Source organism: Neoarius graeffei, chromosome 3 (assembly GCF_027579695.1).
Source record: "Neoarius graeffei isolate fNeoGra1 chromosome 3, fNeoGra1.pri, whole genome shotgun sequence".
Taxonomy (NCBI): Eukaryota; Metazoa; Chordata; class Actinopteri; order Siluriformes; family Ariidae; genus Neoarius; species Neoarius graeffei.
The window spans coordinates 22,661,260-22,674,312 of NC_083571.1; the positions used below are offsets into that span (position 1 = coordinate 22,661,260).

The window sequence follows — 13,053 nt, forward strand, 5'->3', positions numbered from 1 at the left end:
TGCTATCCAAAACAAGAAGTGCTTTTTTCTGGTGAAAAAATCCTCCCGGGCGCTTACCGTAGCACTCCGTTAACCATTCATTCATTAGGCCTTCCATCATCCACCCTTTGGTGTTAACTTTGACCACTATGCCTTTCGGGAGTTGTTCTTTCGGCATAGTTATGCGCTTAAAAATCACCATTGGTGGAAGTTTTTGTCCGGATGCCGTGCATGCCAGAACGCAGGTGAAGTGCGTCTTCTCATAGCCTGTTGTTTTCAACAACACGGATGATGCACCTGTCTTGTTAACAGTCTTGGTCAGTGGCAGATCAAACGTCAAAGGGACTTCATCCATATTTATGATGTCGTCTGGTCCGATGGAGTTTTCTTGTATCTTTGTTTCAACGAATTTGTGGAAGTTTTCAATTTTTTCCTGAAAGTCAGGGGGGAGTTGCTGACAGAGAGTGGTCCGTGCCCTAATGGACAGGTTTTTACGTCTCATAAATCTGAAACACCATGACGGCCCAGCTTTGAAATCTTCAATATTCATTTCACGGGCAATTGTTTCGGCTTTCAGTCGGATCTGTATAGTGGATACACCTCGGCCACCTGCTCTCTGTGTGTTCACCCAGTCCTCCAGGACATTTTCAAGTTCAGGCCACCTGCTTTTATGTCCTCTGAAAGCTTTTCTCGACTTTTGGCATTGCATGAGCTCTTCCTGCTGCCGCCTCCAACGTCTCACCATAGATTCATTGACGCTAAGCTTGCGTGCAGCAGCGCGGTTTCCTTCCTGGATAGCAAACTCGATGGCCTTCAACTTAAAACTTGCATCATACGAACTTCTTCGTGTGGTTTCCATGATGAAGGGGCGAGGATTTGAAAATAATTACCAGTTAGTAATTTGTCGTGCGTGTTCTATCTGCTAAAGATCTGCTAATTCTTCTTTGCATTGATTTTTCGCCGATCTTATTTTTGATTCTACTTCCGGTTAGAGCGCCCCTAGCGGTGGAAGAAAAATCCACAGAATAGCCGCACCTTTGTATAAGCCGCATGGTTCAAAACCTAGGAAAAAAGTAGCGGCTTATAGTCCAGAAAATACGGTACTCATCTTTTGTGATGTTTGTTGCCAAAAAGCTCTATCTTGGTCTCATCTGATGAAAGCACACGGTCCCAGTTGAATTCCCAGTACCGCTTGGCGAGCTCCAGACATTTATGCTTGTAAGTGAGAAAAGGCTTTTTCCGTGCATGCCTCCCAAACAGCTTGTTGGCATTTAGATGGCGCCTGATGGTTGTTATGGAGACTTTGTGACCTCGAGATGCTACTCTTTGATGCAATTCTCCAACAGTGAGCTTTGGAGAACTTTTTACTTCTCTTACCATCCTCCTCACTGTGCGTGGTGGCAAGATAAACTTGCATCCTCGTCCAGGCTTGTTTGCCACTCTTCCAGTTGTTTTAAACTTCTTGATGATTCCTCTGACTGTAGATATGGGCCGGTGTAGGCGAGCGGCTATTTTGTTGTAGCCGTTGCCTGACTTCTGAAGGTCGACACACATCTGCCTTACTTGAATGGTGTGTTCTCTTGTCCTTCCCATGTTGAAGAGTGGATAAGAGAAATAGGCCTCTGTGTCGCATCATATTTATACCCCAGGGAAACAGGATGTGATGAGATGAATTACTAATTAAAGGTTCCTAGATACTTCAGAAACTACAGCAGAAATGCTTCAGTTACATTTATTTTCTAGGAATTATGGGTGCCAATAATTGTGGAACAGGTGATTTTATGAAAAATAATTATTTCTTAGTCAGGGATTTTTTTTTTTAAATTCACTTGAGTTAAGGATTACATTTTTCTACAATTTTCAGTGTGAGATTATGCTTCTGCAATAAAAATTGAATTTATTTTAAGGCTTTTAACACATCTTAACCAGGGGTGCCAATAATTGTGGAGGGCGCTGTATATGAAACGACTCCTTTTTCTACATTAAATGTACTCAAATTCGTGAAAAAAGCAGGGCATTTTCAGGGCTTCAGAGGTTGAGTGGATTGTGTATTTGAGATGATGGTTAAGTTTAAAAAAAAAACAAAAAAAAAACGCTTGCCTTTGACAGAGGTGCGTTTTGCCGTCTGTGGGAAAAGAATATAACTTTTCACCTCGTCCTGTTTGTCAGGAACAGCAGCAGTGCCGGCTCTTTCAAGTTCAGCAGTATGCAGTGTTTAGCTGAAGTTTTCCACACCTGTGAAACATCTGGCTGTAGTTGAAAAATACTTCAACGCTGGGGGGAAAGAAAAAGTAGCATCCATGATTTGTGCAGATCAGCAGAATGTGAAGGGACTGTTTTGGTACCAGGACAGGATTTTACACGAGTACTTCATGAACGTGATGGCAAACTGTCCTGGCAGGCTCCGAGAGCTCACTCCGGCGAACAATAATGAGTGATTCCACGCTTATGGGTACTGAAATGGGGACATGAACTCATCTCATCTCATCATCTCTAGCCGCTTTATCCTTCTACAGGGTCGCAGGCAAGCTGGAGCCTATCCCAGCTGACTACGGGCGAAAGGTGGGGTACACCCTGGACAAGTCGCCAGGTCATCACAGGGCTGGCACATAGACACAGACAACCATTCACACTCACATTCACACCTACGGTCAATTTAGAGTCACCAGTTAACCTAACCTGCATGTCTTTGGACTGTGGGGGAAACCGGAGCACCCGGAGGAAACCCACGCGGACACGGGGAGAACATGCAAACTCCGCACAGAAAGGCCCTCGCCGGCCCCGGGGCTCGAACCCAGGACCTTCTTGCTGTGAGGCGACAGCGCTAACCACTACACCACCGTGCCGCCGGGACATGAACTTATTTTTAAAAATTCACCTAAAACCATTTCTTTTTTTACCATCGGGTCACAAAACATGTAATCTTTAATGAATGATATGTTAAAAGATAACTTTAATTTTCTGAGATGTAATAAAAACATATTTATATGCCAAAGTCAAGCCTATGAGTTCCAAAATGATGTCTGTTACATTACTTCTGTTACGATTGTCCATCTCGCGTCTGTTAGAAATTAATTACAATCTAGCTATATACCATGTTAATCTTATTGAAAGAATGTGTATGTTTATTCTACTACACACGTTTATTAATTATATTTGCTAAAACATCACCTTCCTATGTTTCAAAAAGTAATTCTACATTGTTAAAATTGAGAATATATATGTCCACAACACTTCTGTTACGTTCTGACTTTGGCATATAAATATGTTTTTATCACATCTCAGAAAATTAAAGTTATCTTTTAACATATCATTCATTAAAGATTACATGTTTTGTGACCTGATGGTAAAAAAAGAAATGGTTTTAGGTGAATTTTTAAAAATAAGTTCATGTCCCCATTTCAGTACCCATAAGCGTGGAATCACTCTAATCACAATTTTTTTTTTCCTTAGTTTGTTATTAGGCTTAAATTATACTGTATAAATGCAATCACTTGCACATATACGTGGCAGCACGGTGGTGTAGTGGTTAGCGCTGTCGCCTCACAGCAAGAAGGTCCTGGGTTCGAGCCCCGTGGCCGGCGAGGGCCTTTCTGTGTGGAGTTTGCATGTTCTCCCCGTGTCCGCGTGGGTTTCCTCCGGGTGCTCCGGTTTCCCCCACAGTCCAAAGACATGCAGGTTAGGTTAACTGGTGACTCTAAATTGACCGTAGGTGTGAATGTGAGTGTGAATGGTTGTCTGTGTCTATGTGTCAGCCCTGTGATGACCTGGCGACTTGTCCAGGGTGTACCCCGCCTTTCGCCCGTAGTCAGCTGGGATAGGTTCCAGCTCACCTGCGACCCTGTAGAACAGGATAAAGTGGCTAGAGATAATCAGATGACAACGCTGTGCTCCTTTAAAGCTGTACTGCCTTTCAGAGTTTAAGTGTAGGTCCTAAAAAGAATTTTCCCCGACACCCAGTTATTTTTGTTCAGTGGGGGAAAGCTACCGAATTCGTTTTTTTAAAAATAGAACGATTAATGAATTTAGAGCCACATGGCCCTGAATTCTCCACTAATTTTTTCCTGCTTCACGTGGCGGACGTGAGTGTGCACGTGAAAGACCGACTACGGTAACAGAAAGCGAGAAGAAAAGACGTTACGTTGTATACGAAGGAAAGGAAACGCAGGACCAAACTAATAAGTATCGGCGCTCAGCTGTTCGTTTAGCAACAGAACGATGGAACCGTCAGTGCACGCTCAAAGGTAAACCTGCGCATGCGCACGCACACACGGACTTCCTCTGTCCGCTTGACTGCGCGAAGCGAGCGATTTCATGCTCAGGAATCCCTTCAAATTAAATAACTTCCCAGCCTGATATTTTTAGATATCACAGAATGACCAGATTTCAGAGGGAACTAAATTTCACCAATTTTATGACATCCAAAGGCCGTCTAGGTTTTTAATGAACTACGTTAATTTTTTTTTTTTTGTCTAGAACAAATGCATGCAAGTTTGATCCGATATATTTTTGGAAGTGTGACATGATGGCACCGTTAACAGTTAGACAGCTTTTCTTCTTTTCCCTGCCTTATGGAGGATGCAAACGGTGCATCTATCAGAAATGGTACCGCACTTGCTGTCAGGGGAAGGTGTTCGTGTTGAGTGAACGTTTTTCTGCTCCATCATCTTGTAAATACCTGGGAATGCAGATTTTTATAGCCGTTGTGCCTGCAGACACCCTGTAATACGGCTGTATAAAGCGTTCGAGTCGGTAAAGGTAATTGATGTAGAATGTGCTTCTGATGAAATGCTACCTTTCCCTCATCTTAATCAGTGGTTTTTTTTTTTCCTCCAGGCTGATGTATTGGTGTTCTGATTTTATATTCTCTCTCTCTCAGGAGGAAGCAACATCACCGGCTCAGGTGAGCGGGAGAAAGCGGACCACTCCAGCGACTGACGGAACGGAGAACAGCGTGGCCTCAAACCCCGTTGCAGCATCACAGCCTCCTCCTAACAAACCTCGCCGAGGCAGACCCCCTAAAAACCCGGCAGCGGCAGCCAACAAAGAGAAAGAGGTCACAACCACACCTGGGAGTGGAGCTGGTCGGGGCAGAAAGAGAGCAGCACCCTCCCAGGATTCCACCTCGACAGCCTCAGCTGAACCAATCAGTGTCAAGATACCAAAACAGAAAGAATCGGATTCCAAGCGGGCAGGACAACAGAGGCAGATCGACCTGCAAAGGTAAAGCCATTCGCTTCATAGGCGTTTTCAGTGCAGCTTCAGGGTTGATTGAAGTTTCATCTTACTGCTCATGACATTTCTCAGCCAGCCGTTGAAAATAAATGACTGTAACTGTGTGGCTGCAGGCACCGTTTCGCAAAAGCAGCAAGGCTAGCTAAGCCAGACGAAAGCGCGTTCAGCCACAAACCGCAGCCTCAGCTAGCGTACGGAAGTGAAGGAGAAATGGAGAGAGATCTGGAATCGAGCCCAGACTGCTTTCTTTCTCTCACTCGGTTAGTTGAGGATCAGGGTAAACCGACCAGCTCTGACCACCTGAGCCACAGGCGAGGAGAAACCACCAACGGAGCAGGACAGGGGCAGCTGGCAGTGAGTTTCAGACAGGTTGCAAGGTCTAAACCCGAACCCAGTGTTGCTCAACAGGCTTTAATTAGCATTGCCTCCATCATGAGAATGAAATGTTGGATATGTGAAAATGCTCATGTGTGTATCTCTCTCTCTCTCTCTTAGGTAAAGCGACGGTCTACAAAAGTCCGGCTGTATAGCCTCAGTGCCCAGTAGATGCCCTATTTACACACAAACGCTCTTTGCTTCTGACGTGAACTGCACACACGATTCCACACACACGCACACGTACTTGAAAACAGAAGTGTGTGAGGGCAACACATTCACACACCACCTGCGACCCTCAACTTAAGACGAATGAGGATTGAGATGTTTGTTTTCTTGTTTTTTTTTATTCTGTTGAGCGTTACGATACACAGACACAACACTGTTCCCTCTTACGATGTTTCATTTCTTTTTTCACACTGTCTGGAGCCAATTTTTAAAAATGAGTATTTGGAAGTAAGACAGTTTTAATCTAGTATATCATTGCTTATTAAATGCCTGGAAAGATTTGTTGTTTCCTGTGCATTCTCTCCGGCCTGTTGTTAGTTTCTGTAACAACACCGATTTTTAGGTCTACATCTCCTCTGGGGAGAGAAACAGACCTGGTCTGAGATCAGCAGATGTCCCTTCGCCTTTTGAAATCCCTGATCTGTATATGAAGTTGAATCGATGAAATCCTTCTTTCTCTCCCTCTCTCTCTCGTTGCAGATGAGGCATTTCTATATTTGTGTATGTGGTTTAGGTTCAGAGCAGTAGGCAAGTCAACGGTTCTTCAACTGCATTTTACACAAGTTCAGAACTTGTAGTTAAATACCTTGATTTAATCAAACTTGGCAGAGAAAAATTTGCCTTTTTTTTTTTTTTTTTTTAAATCTTTTGTACAAAGCATAAAAATGCAAGAATTGGGCTTCTCGTACGCCTTTCTCTCCGTTTCGAGGCGTGAAGGATGCTGTAGAGTTTTTATAGACAATTTTGAACTGAGAATGAACTGAAATGTTCAGATGCAGCAGCTATTGTACTGAATTTTAAAAAAAAATAGCAATGATTTGAAATTGTTCATGGTTTGTGTTCTTTTTTTAAACTGCTTTTCATTCTTTTAAGATGGGTGTTCTTTTCCATTAGTTTTACTTAAGTTCTTTGTCCGTTAAAAACAAAATTACAAAAAACACACCTTTCGTTTTTCAAGCATTTTTTATTCAAAGAAATGATAGTTTCACAATAAATAACCATGCTTGTACAGATTGCTTAAAATTTTGACTCCCCACCCACCCACTTCGTACTAGAGAACAGATTTCCCCTCTTGAGCGGTTTCTTCGTGCAATATTGAACATGGTCATTACTACAGGAAGACATTTACTTTTTTTGTTTGTTTGTTTTTCATACAAAACAGAAACCCAGCCATCAATGGTGCACTGAGAGGATGACCAATACCTAAAGAAAGGAATTTGGCATTATGTACAAGGGAAGGGAAGGGAAGGGAAAGGCCTGGGGGTGTGGGGTTCAGCTGGTTGGTTTGTTTTCACCATGGGAAGGTGTGGATCCTGCGAATTTACGGATGTATAGATGATTAGACATTCCACTCCAGCACATTCAGTATGTTGCTAAAGTCTAAAAGGCAACAAAAATTATACCTTTTTGAAAAATTGTTTTAAAAAAAATATATATACTTGTAAACCCACAGACTGCTGATGTTTCAAATTCAAAAATCAAATCTGAGCGCTGTTTATTCCCTGGAACAGTTTATCGGATAACATTAGATACTTGGAAGTACTTGATACAACCAACACAAAAATTATCTGTAAAGAATATTTCCTGAAACTGGGCAATTTTGGCTTCAGAACAAGTCCCTTAGATGCCGACGCTAGAAATTTAGACGTTGGTGCAAAAGGAAATGCGTGTCTATGCCTCGAGGACTACTTAGAGCTGTAAACAAAAAGGTAAAATCAGAAAAGGTACAGTAACGGTTTAGATTCATCAAAAGGTAAAGAACATTTTAAGAGAGAAAGTTAATGATACGGCTAAACAAATTAAAAACCCATCACACCCCGTCCTTTTATTCCCCCAGTTCCAGGACTCGGTTTAAGCAACCGCCAGAAATCAAATGTTTTGTATTAAGCGGTAACATCACACCATATCATCTGGCCAATTTTTTTTATGCTGTGTCCAAAATCACTCGCTATATCGTGGACTCCTAGTATCCCACAATGCATCAGGGAAAAGTAGTGTACGACTGATGGTCACTAACCAAGCAATATGCAATATCCCATCATGCATTGCGGTCGTGCTTGGAGGAAGAAACACGTTATAAATGGACATTCAAGGACAATTAAATAGAGAATAGAAAAAAAAAAAAGCTAAAATAGAAAGACACAAAAGGCAAAGAAGAAAGTATTCAGCCTTGATTTAAAAGAGCTGAAAGATGCAGCAGACACAAAGTACTTTGGACTGATTAATGTGGGAAATGCGCTCAGTATATCATCTCATCTCATTATCTCTAGCCGCTTTATCCTTCTACAGGGTCGCAGGCAAGCTGGAGCCTATCCCAGCTGACTACGGGCGAAAGGCGGGGTACACCCTGGACAAGTCGCCAGGTCATCACAGGGCTGACACATAGACACAGACAACCATTCACACTCACATTCACACCTACGGTCAATTTAGAGTCACCAGTTAACCTAACCTGCATGTCTTTGGACTGTGGGGGAAACCGGAGCACCCGGAGGAAACCCACGCGGACACGGGGAGAACATGCAAACTCCGCACAGAAAGGCCCTCGCCGGCCCCGGGGCTCAAACCCGGACCTTCTTGCTGTGAGGCGACAGTGCTAACCACTACACCACCGTGCCGCCCTCAGTATATTATGGATTTATTATTTTTGAAACCCCACCAGCCGACTGATCTGGCACGTTTTAATTGTGCGACTGATGACATAAATAAGGGCGCGGCGGAGTAGTGTCCGAAAGCGTTTTTTTTTTTTTATTTTACTAACGAGCTCACTGTATAGTTTTTTTTTTATCTATTAAAAAAAAAAAAATTCCCTAGATAGTGAGGAGGGAGTAGTGAACGAGTGAGTGATTTTGGACACAGCATTAATTTTAGGAAAACAGTGAAGGTTGTTTCATCCTGAAAGGTCCTAATCTGATTTTTCCTCCCTAGCAAATCCAGAAAACGCACGTTTTTCCACGATGTCTTCCGCTCTTCTTTATCCTGAATGTTCACAACCCTTTAATACACCCATTTACACACCTTCGTTGTTTCACCCATGTGTAAGCAGCTGCCCTTCTTCGGAAGCGTCTAAAGTGGCAGTCGTACAGGCTTCCCCGCGTTTGGTTCTTTTTGGAAACGGACCACAAGCAGGTGGAGGCGGCCACTGTACGGCGTTTAAAAAGGCTGTTTAAAACAGCAGCACGGTCAAAATCGGTTCATGATGAGGCGGTTTATTGCTTCATCATTTAATTTGGCCCAAGCTCTAGTGAGTAAATTGAATGATTTGCTTTTGCAGTAGGATAACACTTCCGTGACTGTGATTTCCCCCCAAGACACACACATTCTATTCTGGAGCAGGTTTTTAAAACCCGGCCTGCTTTTATCCAATCTTTTTCTTTTACATTGAGCTGATCTCAATACATGCTTGGATGAAAAAAAGTGGATTGTGAAATCGTGGCCTAAAGATGATGGATGAAGTCTCAGTTGCTAAGCAAAAGTTCTGTCGCCGTCTCCACGTCCCATGACTTCGAAGACAAAGCTACTATTACTGCGTTCTGGAAAGGAAAAAAAAAAAATTAAAAATCAAGTAGTTGATCAGCCATTGTTGAAACAAACTGTAGTGCATTTCGTTTGATTTTAATACAATTTCACACATCACTCTTTGTCCCCACTCCGTTCTGATGTGAACATTAACTGAAGCTCATGACCCGTTTCTGTGCGATTGTACTGTTGCCACATGGCTGATTGGATAATTGCATAAATGTACAGGTTCCTGTTAAAGTGGATGCCGAGTGACCAACCCTTCTAAAAAGAAATTGCCATTTGACCGATATAACCTGCTGTTCCACTGATTTAGTCACTTTTTATAGATCTAGTGGGCTGGACCACCCCTTTTAAGTGTCCATAACATTATTACTACACGTAGTTGTCAAAAATGGAAACTAACGTGCACTCAACTGAGGCATGGTGTCTAATTTATGCCGATTTGGGATGGTTTCGAAACAACACGGCCACCACAATCTTGTCTATAAATATACTAGTAAATAATCAGCATTAGATTTAATCAGCTTCCACAAACAAAAGCAAAGTGTAAGTGCAGACAAGTGCGTCTACAATATCCAGAACCATTTCTATAAGATATGCTGCAAAGAGTGTAAGAGTGATGATACACGGGGCAACTTTTTGGGCAATGTTGCTGAGCAATGTTGCTGGCAACGGGCAACTAGGTGAGACACAGGGAAACTTTTCAGGGCAACTAACAATGGGCAACAACAGTTAGCAACGGCAGTTTACAGTTAGCTAAAAAAAAAATCGATGTCTTAATTTTTGCTGTGACCATTTAATCAAGCTGTCTGTTGTTTTTTAGAGCTTTGGTGAGGTAAATTCCTCCAGATAGAATATTAAAATAACTTACTGGCGTAAAAACAGATGAGTCTCCTCTCCATCTCTACACTGAGCGGCCGCCATATTTGTTTGAAATTTCTGATCCGAACCTCACCAGAGGTCACGTGACTTGATACTCGCGTTCTGATTGGCTTATCTCAAAAAGTTGCCAGAGATTATCAAAACCATTCAGAAAGAAACAATGTTGCCCAATCTCAATAGAAAAAAAAAAAGTGTCAAAACGCAATTGCCCAGCAACATTGCTCAGCAACATTGCCCAAAAAGTTGCCCCATGTATCATCACCATTAAAGTTAAAAAGGGGATTTGAGAGTGGATAATGGTCTGTACATCAGAAATGCATGTGGCAGATTCTACCGTAACTGGATCCATTAACCTCTTGCCCACAAAATAAGACATTTTTCTTGTCCTTTTTTCCGTGAGGTAATATTTTCAAGATTGAAAATATGGTATTTGGTCTTCTAAATCAGCACGTCATTTAAAAATACACTGAGTATATCAATAAAAGAGTTTTAAAGTTCTATTTCTTTGACATATCTGACAGACATAACTCCCATTTTAAAAATCAATCACTTTCATTATCCCTGTTGCTATCGTCAGTGAATTTCTGTCAGATGACCTGACGATAGACTCCGCCATTATGGATCTTCGGTAGTTATCGTGTGGAAGCAGGCTTGATCATTTTTGGGTTGAAATAGATTAACAGCGAAAAAACTATTTCGTTCACGAGAGAAGCCCACAGTTATTTTTTTAAAAAATGCTATCGTCAGTCTGTCAGTCAAATGCACCTGACGATAGCAAAATTCAAGCCCTCGCCACGCACACGTTGACTGACGCAAAGAGGAAATTCTACTGCGCATGATTTTTGTGACAGCAGACATTTACTTCCGGGCAAGACTTGGAGTTCTGACAGCTAGATTTCATCAAATAAATCAAGGTAAGATTTTCAGTCAGCTATCCTGACGATAGAAACATTGAGAATATATTTGTGCATTCATATTTAAATTTTTCTGGAGGAAAACTATCGTAAGTTGAGATAAATCAGAGTCACTTGCGACCCTTTCAGCCGACAGGCCATTTCAATGTGTTATTTCCCCGCAAAAGTGACACAGTCATGTCTATCGTCACTGTTCTGACAATTATTGTTATTTCAATTTTGAAAATAAATTTTCTTTATTTCAATACTTTATTTTATTTGGTTCTAGTAATGAGGTATTTAATATTATTACTAAATTTGTCAGATTAATAATGTAAGAAACAGTTTTGTTGCTATCGTCATCTAGAGCAGACCTGGGCATTTTACGGCCCACGGGCCGCATCCGGCCCCTTGGTTCATTCTGACCGGCCCGTAAGGTTAATGAGAAATTACAAAATAAATATATATTCTAATTTTACCTCATGCATGGACTGAATGTGCATTGCTTTTATTTTGAAGTTGTGTTCAACAAAAACGCAATGCGTGCGACATGAACATGACACAAAATCCCACGAAACCTAATCCTGCGATATCTCATCTCATTATCTCTAGCCGCTTTATCCTGTTCTACAGGGTCGCAGGCAAGCTGGAGCCTATCCCAGCTGACTACGGGTGAAAGGCGGGGTACACCCTGGACAAGTCGCCAGGTCATCACAGGGCTGACACATAGACACAGACAACCATTCACACCTACGGTCAATTTAGAGTCACCAGTTAACCTAACCTGCATGTTTTTGGACTGTGGGGGAAACCGGAGCACCCGGAGGAAACCCACGTGGACACGGGGAGAACATGCAAACTCCGCACAGAAAGGCCCTCACCGGCCACGGGGCTCGAACCCGGACCTTCTTGCTGTGAGGCGACAGCGCTAACCACTACACCACCGTGCCACCCCCCGCGATAACTACTTCCGTAATTTGTCCAGACCAACCACAAACTTGTACGTCATCCTTCAAACGGTCCAGCCAATCACATAGTGTGACGTCACCAGCAGGCGCCGGAGCCCGAGCCGATCTGTAGATCTGATACCTACACCGAATCGACGTTGTTGCGAGCAGATCACAAGAAGACTTTAGTCCCCAAAATGTCCACAAAAAGAAGAAAGGTAGATGCCGAATACAGGACTTTCAACAAACTTGAGGAGACATGCTCAGATGTTTGTTCTCTTTGGCTCTACCTACATATGTGAACAAACATTTTCAGTGATGAAGTTTAACAAATCCAGGTATAGATCCTCTCTCACTGATGATCATCTGTCAGCTGTGCTTCGCATCTCCACCTCAGACATTCAACCTGACTCTGATGCACTCGTTAAAGACCAACAGAGACTAGATTTCTCTCACTGAACAAATAAAAAACACCAAATGAGGTGATTAGACTACAAATGTGGGCATCATTATTATAATATGATGTATCTTGCTTGATATTTGGAGTAGAAAGACAATATTGTGATGTCTTTATTGTGTTTTGGGGTGAATGTGACTGAAAAAAAAATATGGTACAAATGTTCACATTTACACTACGTTCACACTGCAAGGCTTAATGCTCAATTCCGATTTTTTTGTGAGGTCGTTCACATTAACAAATATATGCGACTTGTATGTGATCCTCAGTATGAGCGAAAAGCGACCTAAAAGTGTTCCGCATGCGCATTGCAGGATACGACGACGTCACGCAGTGAGCATGGCCAGTGTTTATGGAAGTAACCTAAAGTTTCCTGTGTATGACAGTAGCCAGCATGGAGTACCTGGCGATGATGCAGTTGTTGTTGCGACGGAGCCAGAACATGCACAATAGCCTGATGTTAAGGAGGAGGTTGAGAAGGAAGAGGGCAAGGGTTTTGGCTCAGGCGTTCTGCGGGGTAGTGACTGCAACCTCC

General features: G+C 42.4%; 2 protein-coding genes across 5 annotated transcripts in view; one reads left to right on the forward strand and one right to left on the reverse strand.

Annotated features, from left to right (window-relative positions):
• Positions 1 to 6,098, forward strand: part of pds5a (PDS5 cohesin associated factor A) — a 162,708-nt gene extending 156,610 nt beyond the window's left edge. For all 3 annotated transcript variants that reach the window (XM_060916509.1, XM_060916511.1, XM_060916510.1), the window contains exons 32-33: positions 4,859 to 5,202; positions 5,710 to 6,098. In XM_060916509.1, coding sequence (XP_060772492.1) covers positions 4,859 to 5,202; positions 5,710 to 5,713 — 348 coding nt within the window. In that variant the 3' untranslated portion in view covers positions 5,714 to 6,098. The remainder of the gene's footprint in view (positions 1 to 4,858; positions 5,203 to 5,709) is intronic.
• Positions 6,099 to 8,283: 2,185 nt separating this feature from the next.
• ube2kb (ubiquitin-conjugating enzyme E2Kb (UBC1 homolog, yeast)) overlaps positions 8,284 to 13,053 on the reverse strand; it is a 39,608-nt gene continuing 34,838 nt past the window's right edge. For both annotated transcript variants that reach the window (XM_060916505.1, XM_060916506.1), the window contains one exon: positions 8,284 to 9,350. In XM_060916505.1, coding sequence (XP_060772488.1) covers positions 9,276 to 9,350 — 75 coding nt within the window. In that variant the 3' untranslated portion in view covers positions 8,284 to 9,275. The remainder of the gene's footprint in view (positions 9,351 to 13,053) is intronic.